Source organism: Neofelis nebulosa, chromosome 3, assembly GCF_028018385.1.
Source record: "Neofelis nebulosa isolate mNeoNeb1 chromosome 3, mNeoNeb1.pri, whole genome shotgun sequence".
Lineage (NCBI taxonomy): Eukaryota > Metazoa > Chordata > Mammalia > Carnivora > Felidae > Neofelis > Neofelis nebulosa.
Genome location: NC_080784.1, coordinates 200,887,970 through 200,903,412, shown reverse-complemented (window position 1 = coordinate 200,903,412; position 15,443 = coordinate 200,887,970). Strand labels below are relative to the sequence as shown.

At 59.7% G+C, this 15,443-nt stretch overlaps 1 protein-coding gene across 1 annotated transcript in view; it reads right to left on the bottom strand.

Moving 5' to 3' along the window:
- NSG1 (neuronal vesicle trafficking associated 1) overlaps window positions 1-14,753 on the bottom strand; it is a 30,229-nt gene extending 15,476 nt beyond the window's left edge. The window contains exons 1-3 of the mRNA XM_058723107.1: window positions 14,538-14,753; window positions 14,068-14,222; window positions 10,413-10,529 (exon numbers count right to left, since the gene is read on the bottom strand). Of these exons, the coding sequence (XP_058579090.1) occupies window positions 10,413-10,529; window positions 14,068-14,196 (246 nt within the window). The 5' untranslated portion in view covers window positions 14,197-14,222; window positions 14,538-14,753. The remainder of the gene's footprint in view (window positions 1-10,412; window positions 10,530-14,067; window positions 14,223-14,537) is intronic.
- Window positions 14,754-15,443: the final 690 nt, after the last annotated feature.

Below are 15,443 nucleotides of genomic sequence, written 5' to 3'. Positions count from 1 at the left end.
GGAACCACGGCTGTGTTAGAATCACAGGAGCCTCTGAGGATCCCAACACCAGGACCCCACCCAGAGCAGAAGACGGTGGGGGGTGGGGGTGGGGGTGGGCAATGACTAGGCCTCAGTAGCATTTAAAATTTCCCAGACACTTCCCGTGCACAATATAAGCTGAGGACAGGGGGTAAACGGAGGAACCCCTTCTGCAAGGGATTCCTGGAGCCTGAGGGCTGCTGAGCTCCCCTCCCCCCACCCAGCCTGGGCACTCCTGTGCCGAAACACCAGTATTAAGGGTAGCTCCAGAGACTTCCACCACGCTCTGTGCTCTAGCAGACCGTTAACCACGGCTCGTGGACTCCTCATGACAGCTCCCGAAGGCAACACCACAGACTGCCTTTTACCCTTGGGGACGCTGAGGCTCAGACGCGTAGGTGACCGGCCCAGGGCACACCGGCTGGGTAAGCCGAGTGTTGTCTCCCAAGGACATCCAGGTCCTAACCCCTGGAACCTGTGTACATCATCTTCTACACAAAAAGTGACTCTGCCCCTGCGATTGAATCAAGGTCTAGAGACGGGGAGACCTCCTGGAATATCCGGGTGGGCGCGAGCGAAGTCCCCGGCGTCCTTACGGGATGGAGCAGAGGAGACAGAGCAGGGACTGGAGGACGCCGGGCCAGGTGGAAGAAGGGGCCACGAGCCAAGAAGCGTGGGGGCCGTGGCTCTGGCGGCTCCAAAAGCCCAGGAGACTGAGCCCCGCAGCGGGAGCCCCCCAGCAGGAGCACCTGCCAACACCCAGATGCAGCCCAGTGACACTGACTCGGGGCTTCTGACCCCCCGGGACTGTAAGAGAATCCGTGCGTGTTGTCCTGAGCCAGCAAGGTGGTGGCACTTTGTTACAGACGCCCCCGGGAGCTCATTCGCCTCCTGGAGCGCAAGGCCCCAGCGTGCACCGAGGGAGACAGGGAGTCACTGGACCCAGCTGGCCGGCGGCCCATCTTCTCAGCGAGTACTTACGGAGCCAACCCCAAGCATCCCCACGTCAAATGGGGCACAAGTTCCGTTTCTAGAGGTGCCAGTCGGTCTGGGTTTTGTGAAGCAAACGATCACACACAGGAAGGAGGGGGGCCCGGGGGCTGCTGTGCCCCCTATGGGCTCCTGGAGGCCTGGAGAGCCTGGGCTGCCAGACGGACGGCGCCTGCTGTCGCCTGCGTTCGGGCGGGGCTGTGGGCAGGGGTGGGGGGCAGGGAGCCCCCGCGCTGGAGAAGTACCTTTCCTTAGAAGCAGGGCTGTTCTTTCACAGCCATCGTCTCTGCCGGGCACCCCGGGGCCAAGTGCTGGCGACAGATGCTTTCCCTGGCCCACAAAAATGGTTTTCAGTTTTGTTGTAAAACCAGGAAGAAAAGAACTGTATGATGATAATGGGTCCAGCCAGGATTGTATTCTTCAGACCGAGACAGTCATATGCTAATGTCCTGTTTTCTTTTCCTAAGGATGAAGGGGCTTACAAAGGCAAAAAAGGGCCCCAGGGCCCTGCCTTCTTCCACCTACGGAATCCCAGGTGGCTGGTGGACATTCTCAAGAAGGTGGCTACCTTGACCTGTCCTTGGCCCCACCGCATCAGCCCTGCTCTCCGCTGCGTGGTGTGAACTCATCACGACTGGGGGGGGGGGGGGGGGGCAGGAGAAGGAGGGGAATCCCTACTGTGCTTGGGGAAGACGTGGGGGCGGGGGGTCTGGGTCTCAGAGGAGGAGCTCATGAGGGCAGCAAGGGTGGAAGGCGTGTTTGCAGAGGAAGAAGGCTGTGCCAAAGCCCAGAGCATCAAGGGACGCGGTGCGTTCGGCCAGTGTGGCCGGCGCATCACATGTCCTGCAGGAGGGGACCCAAGCCAGGTGACACAGGTCCCTGTCTGCCACATCAAGAAGCAGGAACCCAGACGGTTCCTGGGCACTTGCAGAATTCCAGGAGGCAGCCGCCTCTTTGTGACAAGTTACCATTTCTCACAACACCAGGAGGCTCCAAGTTAGCTGAAGGACACGTTCGCCACCGATGTGTGCGTGCGTGTGAGCGAGAGTAAGTGAGAGGAAGCAGATTCTACATCACCCCCAAATGTGTATCACTTCTGTGCAGCTGTCAGTAAAAGCTCCAGAGCCGGAGACTGTGGGAGGCAATCACAGCTGTTCCACCGGAGCTGGACTCCTGGCCGTGTCCACCGGCACTTGCCGCGTGGGGGCCCAGACCGTGCCTTGGGCCGTGGCCTTCAAGGGACCAGGGGCCAGCCCGGCACAGGGTGTCCGCTGTGTTTGTGCCACTGACTCTCCGGGAGCCAGAAAAGGCTACAGATCCCTCTCCGAATTATGCTCGAGATACGCACAACACCATACCTGGGACGGCACGGAAAACCCATCGTGCTGAAATACTGTTGTCAGAAGACCGCAAAAGATATAAACTGATGATACATATATACTTGTTTCTTTATTAACATCAAGCAAGATCTGAGAAATACTGTGATTTCAAAGAAAGGAGGGGATCCAGGCACCAGCTACGGCGTGACACAAAAACACCAGTGCTCTGCACCAGTGAGGGTCACAGGCAGCACTCGCCCTGCTGTCATTTACTGCCTGCGGCCAAAGGGAAAGGACTTGAACTCTGCAAACGGAAAAACACTGCTAAAAGAAATCAGGGAAGACGCAAAAAAAACAGGGATCCCAAACAGCCGAAAGCAATCTTGAAAGCAGAGAGTAAGTGGGAGGACTCATCTTCCCCAATTTCAAAACTTACTGCAAAGCTACAGTAATTAGGACAGTGCGGTACTGGCATAAGAATAACCATATAAATGGGATGGCACAGAGAGTCTAGAAATTAAACCCTACGTCAAGATCAACTGGTTTCTGAATCGAGTCGCCATGCCCATTCAGGGAGGCAAGAACAGTCTCTTCAACAAATGGTGTTGGGACAACTGGCTTTCTACAGACAGAAGCAGCTCGAAGCTCGACACCTACCCCACACCATCCACAAAAATTAACTCCAAATGGAATAAAGACCTAAATGTGAAAGCTAAAGCCATAAAACTCTTGGAAGAAAACACAGAGGTAAATCTTCATGACCTCAGACTTGGCAGGTGGCACACTTCTCCTGCTGGGGGCTCCTGGGAGAGGTCAACGGTGTCTTAGATGTACCACCGAAAGCACAAGCAGCGAAAGAAAAAATAAATCGTACCTCAAAATGTTTAAATTTTGTGCCAGATTATGTTTTTGTGCAAAGACCTGAAAAGGCGACCCACAGATAGTAGCAAACATCTGCAAATGACAGATCTGATGAGGAGCTGGTGTCCAGAATGCAACTCAACAGCACAAAAGCAACCCAGTTCGAAATGGGAAAGGACTTGAACAGACACCTCTCCAGACAAAATGCACGAACGGCCAGCCAGCGCACGGGGAAAAGCACTCAGCGTCATCAGCCCCCCGGGAAATGCAGATCAAAACCACAGTGAGACACTGCCTTGCAGCCGCTAGGATGGCTAGAATTGAAGGGACGGAGGATGACAGGTGCTGGCGGGATGTGCAGAAACCGGAAGCCTTGCACACGTTGCTGGGGGGGCTGGGGGGCGGCGCAGCTGCCAGAGAAAACAGCAGCTCCTCGGTGTGTCAGACACAAGATCACCGCGCGAACCGGCAGCTCCACTCCCGGGTGCAAACCCAGAAGAACGGAAAACAGGTGTTCAAACAAAAGTTGCATGTGAACGTTCACAGCGGCGCTGTTCCCACCAGCCAAGAGGTGGAAACAGCCCCAGTGCCCATCCATGGATGAAGGGATAAATCAGACAGTCTAGCCATACTACCCAGTATTAGTCATAAAAAGGAACGAGGCAGGCGCCTGGGTGGCTCAGTCGGTTAAGTGCCCAACTTTGGCTCAGGTCATGATCTCACGGTTCGTGGGTTCGAGCCGTGTCGGGCTCTGTGCCGACAGCTCGGAACCTGGAGCCTGCTTCGGATTCTGTGCCTCCCATCCTCTCTCTCTCTCTCTCTCTCTCTCTCTGCCTCTTATGCACACTCTCTTTCTCTCTCAAAAAATAAATCAGCATTAAAAAAAATTAGAAAAGAAAAGAAGAAGAAATGAGGCACCCATCTGCTACGACAGGGATGATTGGTGAAAACACACCGGTGACAGAAGCCGGTCACAGAGGGCCATGTGTTGTATGGTTCTATCCATGTGAAATGTCCAGAACAGGCACATCCGGAGACAGAATGTACATCGGTGACTGCCCAGGGCCGACAGGGCGAGGAAACGGGGTGACTGCTAATGGGCAGGGGGTCTCCTATCGGGGTGATGAAATGTTCTGGAACTACACAGTGGTGATGGCTGGGCAACAATGCAGATCACATGTCACTGAACTGAACACTTTGAAGTATAAAATTCACGTTACACAGATTTGACCGCACTAAGGAAAGATGGGCCAGGGAGAGAGACAGGAAGCAGGCAAGACAGAGGCTGGGGCAGGGGTCCCGGCAGCCCAGCCCCAGAGGCAAGACGGAGCTGAGGGATGTTTTCTGGAAAGAACAGCCAGGAATGGATGGCAAACAAGATGTGGGCCTCGGGGCAAACTTTATAAGGAGGGGACCACGTACCCCGGATTCTTAGGACAGTCCTGGCTGCTGGTTACCGCCCTGGTATCCCCAATGTACAGCGTCCACGGTCACTCTCAAAAGCGTCCCAATCTGGGCCATAAGTTATACAGCCACTCAACTTACAAGACCCTGGTCCACACCCTAGTTCTGTAAGGATCAGTGGGGAACGGGCAGCACCCCCATTTTACAGGTGGGGCTTCCTCTCCTGCTGGGGGCCTCTGGGAGAGGTCACTGCTCAGCGGGGGGTGGGACTGGGACATCCAAAGTGGGGGAGAGCCGGCCCACAGGTCCCGTGCAGCTGCCGGTGTGGGAGACAGAGCTTGGTGGGCTTTGGGGTGGCAGGTGGATGTGGGTCTGAATCCTGTTTCCACCCCCGGTTAGCTGGCTGCCCGTCCGCCTGCTCCTTAACCTCTCTGACCTTCGTTCCCCACCTACAAAGTCAAGCCAGCAAGATCAACCTTCAAGATTGTTACTAACACAAAAAGGAATGACACTCATAAAACTCCGCGCCTGAGTCGGCTCTGGGTCGATGGCTGCTAGGTTCTCCCTCCTCAGCTCCCTCTGCCCTCCCCCCTCAGGGGGGAGGGGAAAGGAAATGTGTTTTCTGCTGAGTAATGCAGTAAAAAAAAAAAAAAAAAAAAAAAATCTTGGAAAAATAGGATGAATCCTGACATCTTCAAGCATGTGCAACACTAAATATTTTAGGTAACCGACAAAAAAGTGAACACACAGACACCCCCTCTCCAAGATGACTCAAACCACTTATCCGATTCTGGATGAAGCCCCCACTCGACAGCTGGGCCAGAAAACCGTGGGCTCTGCCACCGCAGAACCTGGCATCCGAGTCCCGCGGGACGCTCGGCTGAAGGTTACGGGGGTGTCCAAACAATTCTGGGATCTCCAGTGCCACTGCTTGGAGACCTCCCCCACCGCCGAACGCCAAGGAAATGGTGTTGCCGTTCATAAATATTTAACAAATGCGTCTCGAAACACACCGGGGGATCACTGGAGAGCGTGGAAAACAAGCCGGGTGCACAGGAAGCTCAAGGTCATTAAGGAGGTGAGAAGAAAGGACCAACCACCCACAGAATCATTTGTGACGGGATGCAAAGGGATGCCCCCACCGTAGGATCCACCGCCAACACGGGGGGGGGGGCCACTCAGACGAACTCGGTCTCTCCTCCTAGGACATCCTCCCAGCTCTGCGCGGACCACGAAAGGCGTTCACGTGCAAGGCTGACCTTGGAATCTCACGGAGCCCCAGAGGAAACACGGCCCCAGGGGAGGGGGTGCAGGTTGCTCACCCAAACCCTTAACTCACAAAGAGAAGGCGTGTGGGTCTCAGAAACGTCAACAGCTCTCCGTCGCGGCAGCCACAGAGCATAAAGGGCTCAGGAGAGCCCCGACAGAGCCTTCCTTTAATCTGCCTAATTACGGCCCCTCCATCTTCCAAGATGGGAGGGGGGCGTTAAGCAAGCAGCCCCAGCCGCACCCTGACACCCCGCCCTGCGTGGGTGAACACGCGACTGAAAAGATGTTTAGGTTTACTTAATTTGAGAACCATCTCAGCCTGTGTTTATTCTCCGCATAAATACACCTCCAATTAATTAAACGAGCACTTCCCTCCTTGACTAACCTCTTCACAAGCCTAGGCTTTTGGCCGCTGCTGGGTGATTCATCCAGCAATCCCATCGTGGCGGAGTCTTACAAAACCCTCTCCCCATCAGCGGTTACCTAGCAACCAGCCTAGCAACCTGGGAGCCAAGAGATTCATCCCCGAGTGATAACCATAAAGTAACATCCAAAAAGACATCTCGTCTCAAGGATGCCGTCCAAAGGTATATAAAGAGGAGGCGCAAAGCAGCCGGCTTCCCCGCTCCCGAACCGCACAAATTAGAGACGAGGGGGGACACGTTAGTTACTTGTTGCTCCAACAGCTGAAAGACGCAGTTCCATTCCCGCAATTCACACAGGGAGACGAAAAGAACGGGGGCGGTGGCTGGGCTGGGAGCCACACAGAAGCCGCCCAGTCACCAAAAGGATGAGGAAGAGGTTCTGTCCAAAGCAAAGCTGTTGACGGAGCCCCCAGCACGGCCCAGGGTGGAGGCTGAACCTTCCATCACAGATCCGTCTCCGGGTCAACCTCTTCCCCCCACGATCCCCAACCCTCGGCCAGCTGATGCGTCGCAGGAGGAGCGTGCCTTATTGTGGGCTCCACTCAGAGACGCCAGACACCTAATTGGGCAAGAAAAGGCTGGGAGAACATTCCAGAACGGTGAACACCATCAGCATTTCAGAAAGGTGCCGGCCCTCCTGAGCCTGCCCTGCCCTTGTGTTAGAATGCACCTCCAGCCACGAAGGGCCACGGGAGAGCTCACGGTCACAAGGCACATTCCCAGGGTCCAGGTCCCTCCGCTAGAATCAAACTTCAGGTGATTCTACCGCAGGCGGCCCCAGACCACACTTAGAGGAACAGTGCACTGGGGGCCTCCCCTCACGTGCAGACCCCACAGCAGACGCGTGGGGAACCAGGTTAACTCTCCCTCCCTGTTGAGAATGGTGTCGGGGCACAAGCCCGAGGTGCCCACAGAACCCAAGTCCTTCCGCTGTAAGCGTCTGGCCCACAGGCCTCCAGGTCAAGCTGGCCAGGCCACAAGGTTCAGGCCACACTCTGCCCCTGACCGTGACCTTGGGGGTCATCTGCCTGGCCGGGAGGGAACTGGTGACACGTGGAAAGGACTTACATCCACATACAGCCCAGAGAGAGGGCTCCATGGGGAGCTGCCTTACTCAATAAGCAAGGGTCCGGCGGGAAAACCCTGGAAATCTCCCCAAGTCCCCATGCACTCTGGGGCCCCCAGCATGGCTAGTCACCCAGTGATTCATCAAGCTGTTCCCGTGCCTATATATAGCCCCAAAGAGGAGGGGCTGTCATCCTTGCTGGCAGAGAGAGGCCACACTGCTGGACCTCGCCAGGACATCTGGTCACACCTAGAGAAGCATGGCCCAAGAACGGCCCCTCAGAGGAGGGCCCCGGGCGGAAGGGAGCCTGGACAACTTGACATGAAAGGAAGAGACCAGAGAAAAACGATGCTCGCCCTGGAGAACACTCGGGTACATGGCCCACCACACATCCCGAGGCTGCCAGCGAGGAAGGTAACTTGTTGACCCGGAGTCCGGCTCCCTGTTTAGATGCTGCTACTGTCTCCTAACATTTGGCAATGGGAACCCCAGGAGGGCCAGGTTAATCCCCAGAGGCTGCATGGCGGAGCTGGTATCTGAGCCGGGACTGGAAGGAGCTGGAAGGCAGAGCCCATGGGGAGGTGTGCCTAGCAGGCCGTGTGGTGGAAAGGCACTGGCCTCGGAGACACGGACTAGTCCGAAGGACCCCAGCCCCCTGGTGACCACCTGGGACTCAAAAACCTCATCTGTGAAACGGGCGAGCACCGCCCCCTCCGGGGTGGTCGTGAACCCTAAGGAGGAGGCAGGTGCTAAGCATACGGACTTGCCTGGGCTGTTTATGCAGAAAACTGGGGAGACGGGCTCACTGCAGTACAGTGCTCTACTGAGCGCCTGCTGTATACATCACCTTCTCAGACATCCCCCAGCAGGAGGAGGCAGAGGTGAGACAGGATCCTGCCACCACAGCCCAGTCCACAGGGACGGGCTCAGATCTTCTGAGCCCTCGGGTTCTGGGCAACGGGCACCAGGTAACCACACAGATGCTCGGCTGTGGCTGCCCAAAGCCCTCGTGGCCAATGTGCATCACTGGTGCCTTAAACAGGGAACCGAGGGACCCACAGCAGGTAAGCATGTGGGGAAAGCACCGGAGCTGGGGGACAGAGCCTGCACCCAATGGACCACAACAGATGATGGGTAGCCGTTCAGGTGCCACGCTGCACCCCACTCTGCGGGGACCTAAAAATGCCAGGGCTGAGAAGGGCAAAGGTCAAATCCGGAATGAGAAACCCAGATATCCAGGTGGTGTCAGCCATCAGAATGATGGATATGATGACCTTGAAACCGAGGTCATTTCTGCCTGGGCCGGCAGGCGGCAAATCCCCAGGGCATGCACCGCGCAGGTCACGTGAGTGGCCGCAGATGAGGCCCCTGCTAAGCCGGCTGGCCAGAGTGGAAAAAGACGTCGACCTTGAGTCACTCCAACCCGGTCCGGGTCATGAGCTTAAAGCCACAGATACACTGCCAAGCCGGGAGCCACCGGACGAGCTTCTCAGCCCACGTACCGTCCTTATGGCACCAGCGGGAACCACAGACGTGGGCCTCTCTGCGCCTCAACGTTCCCGCCGGAAAGGGGGCTCTCCTAGAAGTACCCACCTCTCGGGGCAGACAAATAACACGGGCGAACGCCCCGCGGACGCAGCAGATCGTGACTCTGACGGGTCTGCAGGCCAGGCAGGCCCGGCACGGTGTCCCTCCAGCCCACGAGGCAGGCCGGAGCGATGGGAAGGAGGGATTCAAGGTCACAGCGCACCCCGGCTTCGCCAGTCACCCCGCGGAGCCGCCTCACCTCTGCGGGCTTCGCTTGCACCTAGCGACCGACCCACGGGCTTTCGTGAGCTAGAACCGCACGCAGTGCGTGAGATGCTGTGGGAACTGCTGGGAGTGTGGGTGTGCGAGCATCTGTGCACCCGGACACGAGCAGACTGCTCACACAGCCACACGGGGTGAACGGAGAGGCAGCCACGGCCACTCTGCAAGGTCTGGGCCACCCAGTGGCGTCTCTCAAATCACCCCTTTGAATCTGGGTGTCGGGTACCATTTTACCACGTCTTGTTTCCCAAAGAACAAGTCCCCAGAAGATCAGTGTCTTAACTTCCTCCTCAAGCAGCCCAGCTGTTCCCACCCTCAGAGACCACCCAGCCTGTGGGGGAGGCTCCACCCGCCCCCCACTTGGCTGGAACCCCGCCCCTTCCAACAGCTCTTCCCCCCTAGAGAACCTTCCAGAGAGAGGCCTCCCCCCTCCATCAGTGAGCGCTTCCAACGGCCCGTGCACAGACCACACTGGCCACCAAGCCCCGTGCCTCCGCACCCTGCCGGGGCCGGTGAAGGACGGAGGCTGACCCCCAGACAGCTGGGACTGCCCTGGACCTCAACTTCCCCACCTGCAAGATGGGTTATAGACCTGCCCTCTGGGGAGGAGGGTCACTGAGCTCGGCTGGCACAAGTAAGGGGCCCGGAACCGGGTCTTGCACGTGGGGAGTAGGCCGCCTTATCTTTGTTAGTCTGCTTCCTCCCTGGAACTTTGGAGGTAAAGACTTCAAGTCTGGAAAGTGATTTTCCCCACGTGGGTGACCGCTGTCTAAAAGAAAGTTTAGGGGTGGGTTTTCCCCTTGGACTCACGGCTATAGAGAAGGATCCTGTGGCGGCCAGAGGGGCGGTGGCAGGTGGTGAAGTCGGGGAAGGGGGTGGAGAGCACTTACCTTGAGGAGCACCGAGTAACGGACAGAGCTGTTCAACTGCTACGCTGCACCCGTATACCCGCGACTAACAGAACACGGTGTTAGTTATGCTGGAATTTTTTTTAAAAAGTCATTTTGTTTAAATTGAAAAACGTAAACACTAAAAAAAACCCAAAAAGCCCAACGACACTAAGTTACGTGTGGTCATTCTGGAAAAGCAAGGAAATGAAGAAAACTTAAAAGCCACAGGGCTGGTTTTGCACAGCGGGGGTCAGCCAGATGAACCGTGTCTTGTCCCGACCCCCGTCACTTCGCGGGTCAGCTCAGCGGGCCCCTCCTGGACGCAAAGGCAGCGTAGTCCCCATAGGGGGCCACTCACCTTAAACCTCTCGGTGACCCCCTCGGTGATGCTGACGGTGAACTCGGCTATCTTGGGAGGGCGCACTTTGCCCTTCTTGCGATCGGGCTCGTACTGGGTCTTGGTTTTCACCACCACCTTGTCGGGGAAACAGAGAAGCAGAGCGTCAGGGGTGCGGCCAGATGCATCCAGACACAAAGAGGGCAGTCGAGTCGCTGTTTGGCCACCAAGTGTTTGGCAAAAAGAATGAGGACAGCCCCCATTTATTGGAAATCTCGGTGCCGCGGCCTTCTAAGAAATTACCCGTTAATAACCCTGATAGCAGCCCCAGGAGGGAAGTATGATAACTCGGAGACAGAGGAGTTAAGCCGATAGGTGGCAGGGTGGACTCCTGACACGGTGCTCATTCCACTCATATCGCAAGCCCAGTGGTCGGGAGAGAGCGCTTGGTTTCCCTTGGTCTCTACGCCGTGGGTAAAGTGAGGCAAGAGGGGATTAAACGTTTCCCTCCAGGAGCAGGAAGGAGCAGGAGCCAGCTCGCAAGGAAATCGACCTCGTGGCTGTCTCCACCCCACGATCCTCTCCCTCTTCTGCCCCTGCAACGGCCCCCAAAGGGTCTCCCTCCTCTTCTTCCCCTCTGCCCCCTGTGAAGTGGGAGAGGCGTTTGCACCCAGGAAACCGGCCCTACCCTGACCCGTACACCCCCTTCCCATGGCCCCCCAGCTTCAGATGAGCCCCGGCCCGCCCTCCAGCCTCCTCCCTCAGGCTCCCGGCCCCCTCTTCCTCACACCTGCGGCCGGGACGGTTTCCTCTCCTGTCCCCACCGGGCAGGGAGGCGTCAAGAGCTCACACGTCTCCAGTCCCTGGTCCCCCACTTCCGGAAGCCAACAAGTGGCCGCTGGACTGCGGAGAGCCAGCGACCCCCACGCTCTTCCTCCCCCAGAGAGGGCGGCACGCAGCTTGTGGGAGACACTCGGGCAGACCTAGGAAGACCCAGCAAGTCAGGAGCTGGCGACGCTGTCCGAGGGAGCCGGGACCCTGGAGCCAGCCTCCAGGAAGGAATCGGGAGAGAAAGCGGCCCGTGCCAGCCGCCACCGAAAAGTGACCCAAGGGCCACACTCCTGCTTTCTTCTTTGTTCCCTTCTGTGCACGCAGCTCTCCAGACATTGAGAGGGAGGGCGTGCCTGGAGTGACAGCCTGGGCGCCCACGTGGGGAGGGGCAGCCGGCTCCGAGGCAGTGTCTGCGCATCACCCTACTGTCCTCAAGTCCCAACCGCACCTGACTGGCTGTGTGACCTTGAGCACGTGCCTGACCGCTCAGAACCTCAGGGTCCTGGCCCGCAAGCGGGAACAAGGCCTCTCCGACCGGGCTGCTGTAAGGAGGAGGAGGGAGCCCGGTCGGTATTCTATCAGCCCGGATCCCTCTGCATCTTCCACTGACACACTAAGCGACCTTGGACAAGACCCTCTATTTCCACATCTGTACCACAGGGGCGGCAACGGTAGTTCCCTCCTAACGTCAGCTCGTTAAAGAAACGTAAGCCCGTCCAGCACGCAGACAAGTGCCTGGCCCCTGACAAGCGTTCATCAGACGTCCGGTGAGATGCCCCGATGTTGCTGCCACGTGACTGCTGTCACTGAGGCACCTCAGCACTCAGTACACATGCTCAGGACAGATTCCACTTGGAACCCTGACAGCGTTCCCTGACCCCATAAAGCCATGCCACAGGGGACAGGTGACATCGCCCCCCTGAACCCTGGCTGTGAGCATCACAGCGCTGTTGTTCAGGTTAAGCGGGGTCTAGAGTGACAGATGTCTGGTCCCGAGCAGGGCGGGGCATGAGGCCCTGCCAGAAGCTTCTGTATCCTGGAGGAGTGTGGCCTTCAGCCACGGGACCTTGGGCGCATCTCGTGAACTCTTTGAGAGTCAGTCTACTCATCCGTGACCTCTGAAATCTTCCAGCCTAATCATTGGTTCCTGCTAGAAATCCTGTCCCTGGAGCATCGTTGCCAGCTCCCTCTCTTTGTCTGAACACCCCCAGGGATGGGAGGCTCGTTCTCTTTCAGACCTACCTGAGCCACTTCTGGACGGCACAGCAGGTTGGCCAATGGATTGCACACCTGCCTGAAATCCCCCTCCCTGGTATAAGTCAACTGAGTGCCAGACAGTTCTGGAATGGAACAGACTGAGGGCCCAAGAGGAGGCTCAGGCTGAGCAGCGGGAGTCACCTGACAGAGGTGCTGCCTCAGGACGCAGCGTTCCTGGCACAGGCTGCCACCACTCTTGCGCTGAGCTGGGAGGGGAAGGTGGGGGCGGTGGGGCCGGGCTGAGCTGGCCCGCAAGTCCAAGTCCCCCGCCCAGCTGAGGCAGCCCGGCCCCACCCCTCCCCCAAGCTCCTCGGGACCATCGGTGCCCCAGAGTGGCCCCACGTGGCCTGGGTGCACAGGTGCGACGAGCCGATCCTCTTGACCTCAAAACACCTGCTGCCAGCCACGATCCTGCCCCTGCCCCCCACCCAAAACACAGACAATAAAGTCGGGGGGACAGAAACCACTCCAGAGAGCTGAGTAGGTCAAAGAGTCCACATGGGAGTAAAGGAATCTTCCAGAAAGGAAGGACCCACCGCTGCAGATATTCCCCCCTCCCGGTCCCCGCCTGGTGGTCAGCAATCCCCAACGTGCGGGAATAAAAGACAAAGACCTGAGTCAGACCGTCCTCACGAGGGCTAAATGAGACAATATGAGGAAACGCACTTTGGGGAATAGAATGAGCTTAGTCGTGGCCAGGGTGGTTTTTAAGCAGCGGCAAGGTGGTCAGACCAGATGCCGTTTACTACCGTTTCAGGTTTGAGCTTTGCAATACAATTGTGGAGACTTTTAAACACCGTACGTTTACCTTTTTAAGTGTTAGCTCTTGAAAATATTCTCCTCGACGTACAGAAACTATTTGATTGGATACTGTATTGAAGAAAAGAAGGGACTCTTCAAATCCAGCAAAGAAAACCCACTTTGGGGAAAGAATGACGAATGATTGATTGTCCCCGGCTACACTAACACACACTAATACCCGGGCGAGCAGAGAGAGCCCTGACTTGAAGGTTTCACAAAAGGAACAAAGAGAGGCGGGAGGCTCCCTGTAAGAAGGGACACCTTGCAGCATCCACAGCCAGTCTGGGAGGGGCGGGCGGAGAGGATGCGGACGGGAATTCAGCCCCTGAGGAGGGTCCATCTGGCCAAAGAGAGGGGCCTCCCCACCGCGAGGGGGCAAATCAGGCTGACCCTGCGCCACCTGGGGAGGCACGCGGGGCAGCCGCGCCCCTAGACTCACCCCAGACCCACGGCCCCCTGCTACCCTGAGGCAGGGCTGGGGCGGGGCTGTGGCGCCAGGGACCTCTCTCGGACAAGACGCCCACGAAAATCAAGAAGGGATCTTTCCCCCACCGCGCTCCCCGGTCAGGACGGAGCTGTCACCCAAGGCGGGGGGCGGGGGGGAGCACGTCTCCAGATCCGGAATCCCGCGCGGGCACGTCGTCCTCCCGGGGGGCTTCCTCCCTCCGCCCGGGCTCGCCCCCACTTCGCGTCGCCAGCGCACCGCCGCGCGTCTCTTTTGTTGCGGCCGCCGCCCGAGACTTGGGGGTGCGCACCCGGCGGCGCGGGGGCGCCGGGGGGCTCTCACCTTGTCCGGGGGCGGGAACTGCAGCTGATTGACATCGAGGGGCGTCATCAGGGGGATGGTGTCGAAGCCATCCTCCAGCAGCGGCTGCTTGGTGCCCTTCTCCGCGAAATTGTTCCCCAACTTCACCATCGTTCCGGGAGACCCGAGGCTAGCGCCTGCGAGGGAGGGCCGGCCGGGAGTCACCGCGAGCTCGCCCGCCCCCGGGGAGGAGTCGGGAGGACGCCGACCCGGCGGGGCTGGGGGAGGGGGGGGGGGGTCCCGGCCCCTCCCCCCGCGGGACCCGAGCGCAGGGGCGCACCGCGGCCGGGGAGGGGGCGCGCCCCGTCCCGGAGCCCCGCGCGGAGCCTTCCCACCCCCCCCCCCCCCGTCCCCCGCGCGCCGTCCCCGTCCACCCGCCGGGGAGCCCGGCGGCCGCGGACCCCGCCCCGGGCGGAAGGGGCGGAAGGGTCGGGCCCGCCGGCCGCACTCACCCACGCCGGCTCGCAGGTCTGGCTCCGAGCGCGCCGCGAGCCTCCGCGTCGGCCGCTCCCGCGCGCAGCAATGGCGGAGGCGGCGCCGCGCGGGGCCGGGCGGGGGAGCCGAGCGATTGGGCTCGCGGCCGCTCCCTCCTCCCGCTCGCCGCCTCCCTTCCCGCCGCCCCCGGGGCCGCCCGTGCGCCGGCGAGTGCGCGGGCGGCGGCGGCGGCAACTCCGCCCTGACGCAGCGCGCGGGGCCGCACAAAGGAGCGCTCCCCGGGGACCCGCGGCCGCTCGGCGGCGGGGGGCGCCCCGGGAACGCGGGCGGGGGCGCGCGCGGCGCTGGGAGGCGCGGGGGGGGGGGGGCAGCCCCCAAAGTGGGGGGAGGGGCGGGGGCCGTGCGCGGCGGCGGGCACCCGGGAGGGGGGAGGGGGCAGGGGGCGTCCCCGCGGCCAGGAGGCGCGGGTGGGAACGGAGCCGGGCTGGGGGGGGGGGGGAGGACCTCGGGCCGTGTGGGGAGAGCCCTCCGGAGCTGGGGACGGCGCCCGGGCTGGGAGGACGCCCCGGCGGAGCCGGAGGGCTAGGTGCGCGGGGCGGGGAGAGCGCTTCGCGCGCCGCGCCGCGTCGGAGAGACAGGGAACGGTTGTTCGGGTCCCCTCGGAAGAGAAAGTGGGGGGTCCCTTCCCTGCAGCCGCAGCCGGGAGCGTCCGGGTCGCAGAGGAGGGCGCTCGGGAATGAAGGGGGCGGCGGTTCCCCTTCACGGGGACCGCTGTCGCAGCTGCCCGGACTAGGGCGTCACTTTGCAGACCTGGAGCCAGCCCTGGCTGCGGGCCTCCCCAGACGAGCCACCGCGCGAGGTGCGGCGGCAAGACCAGCAGCTGGAGGCGGGCGGCGGCTGGGGAATCGGTACCTTCCAGGCAC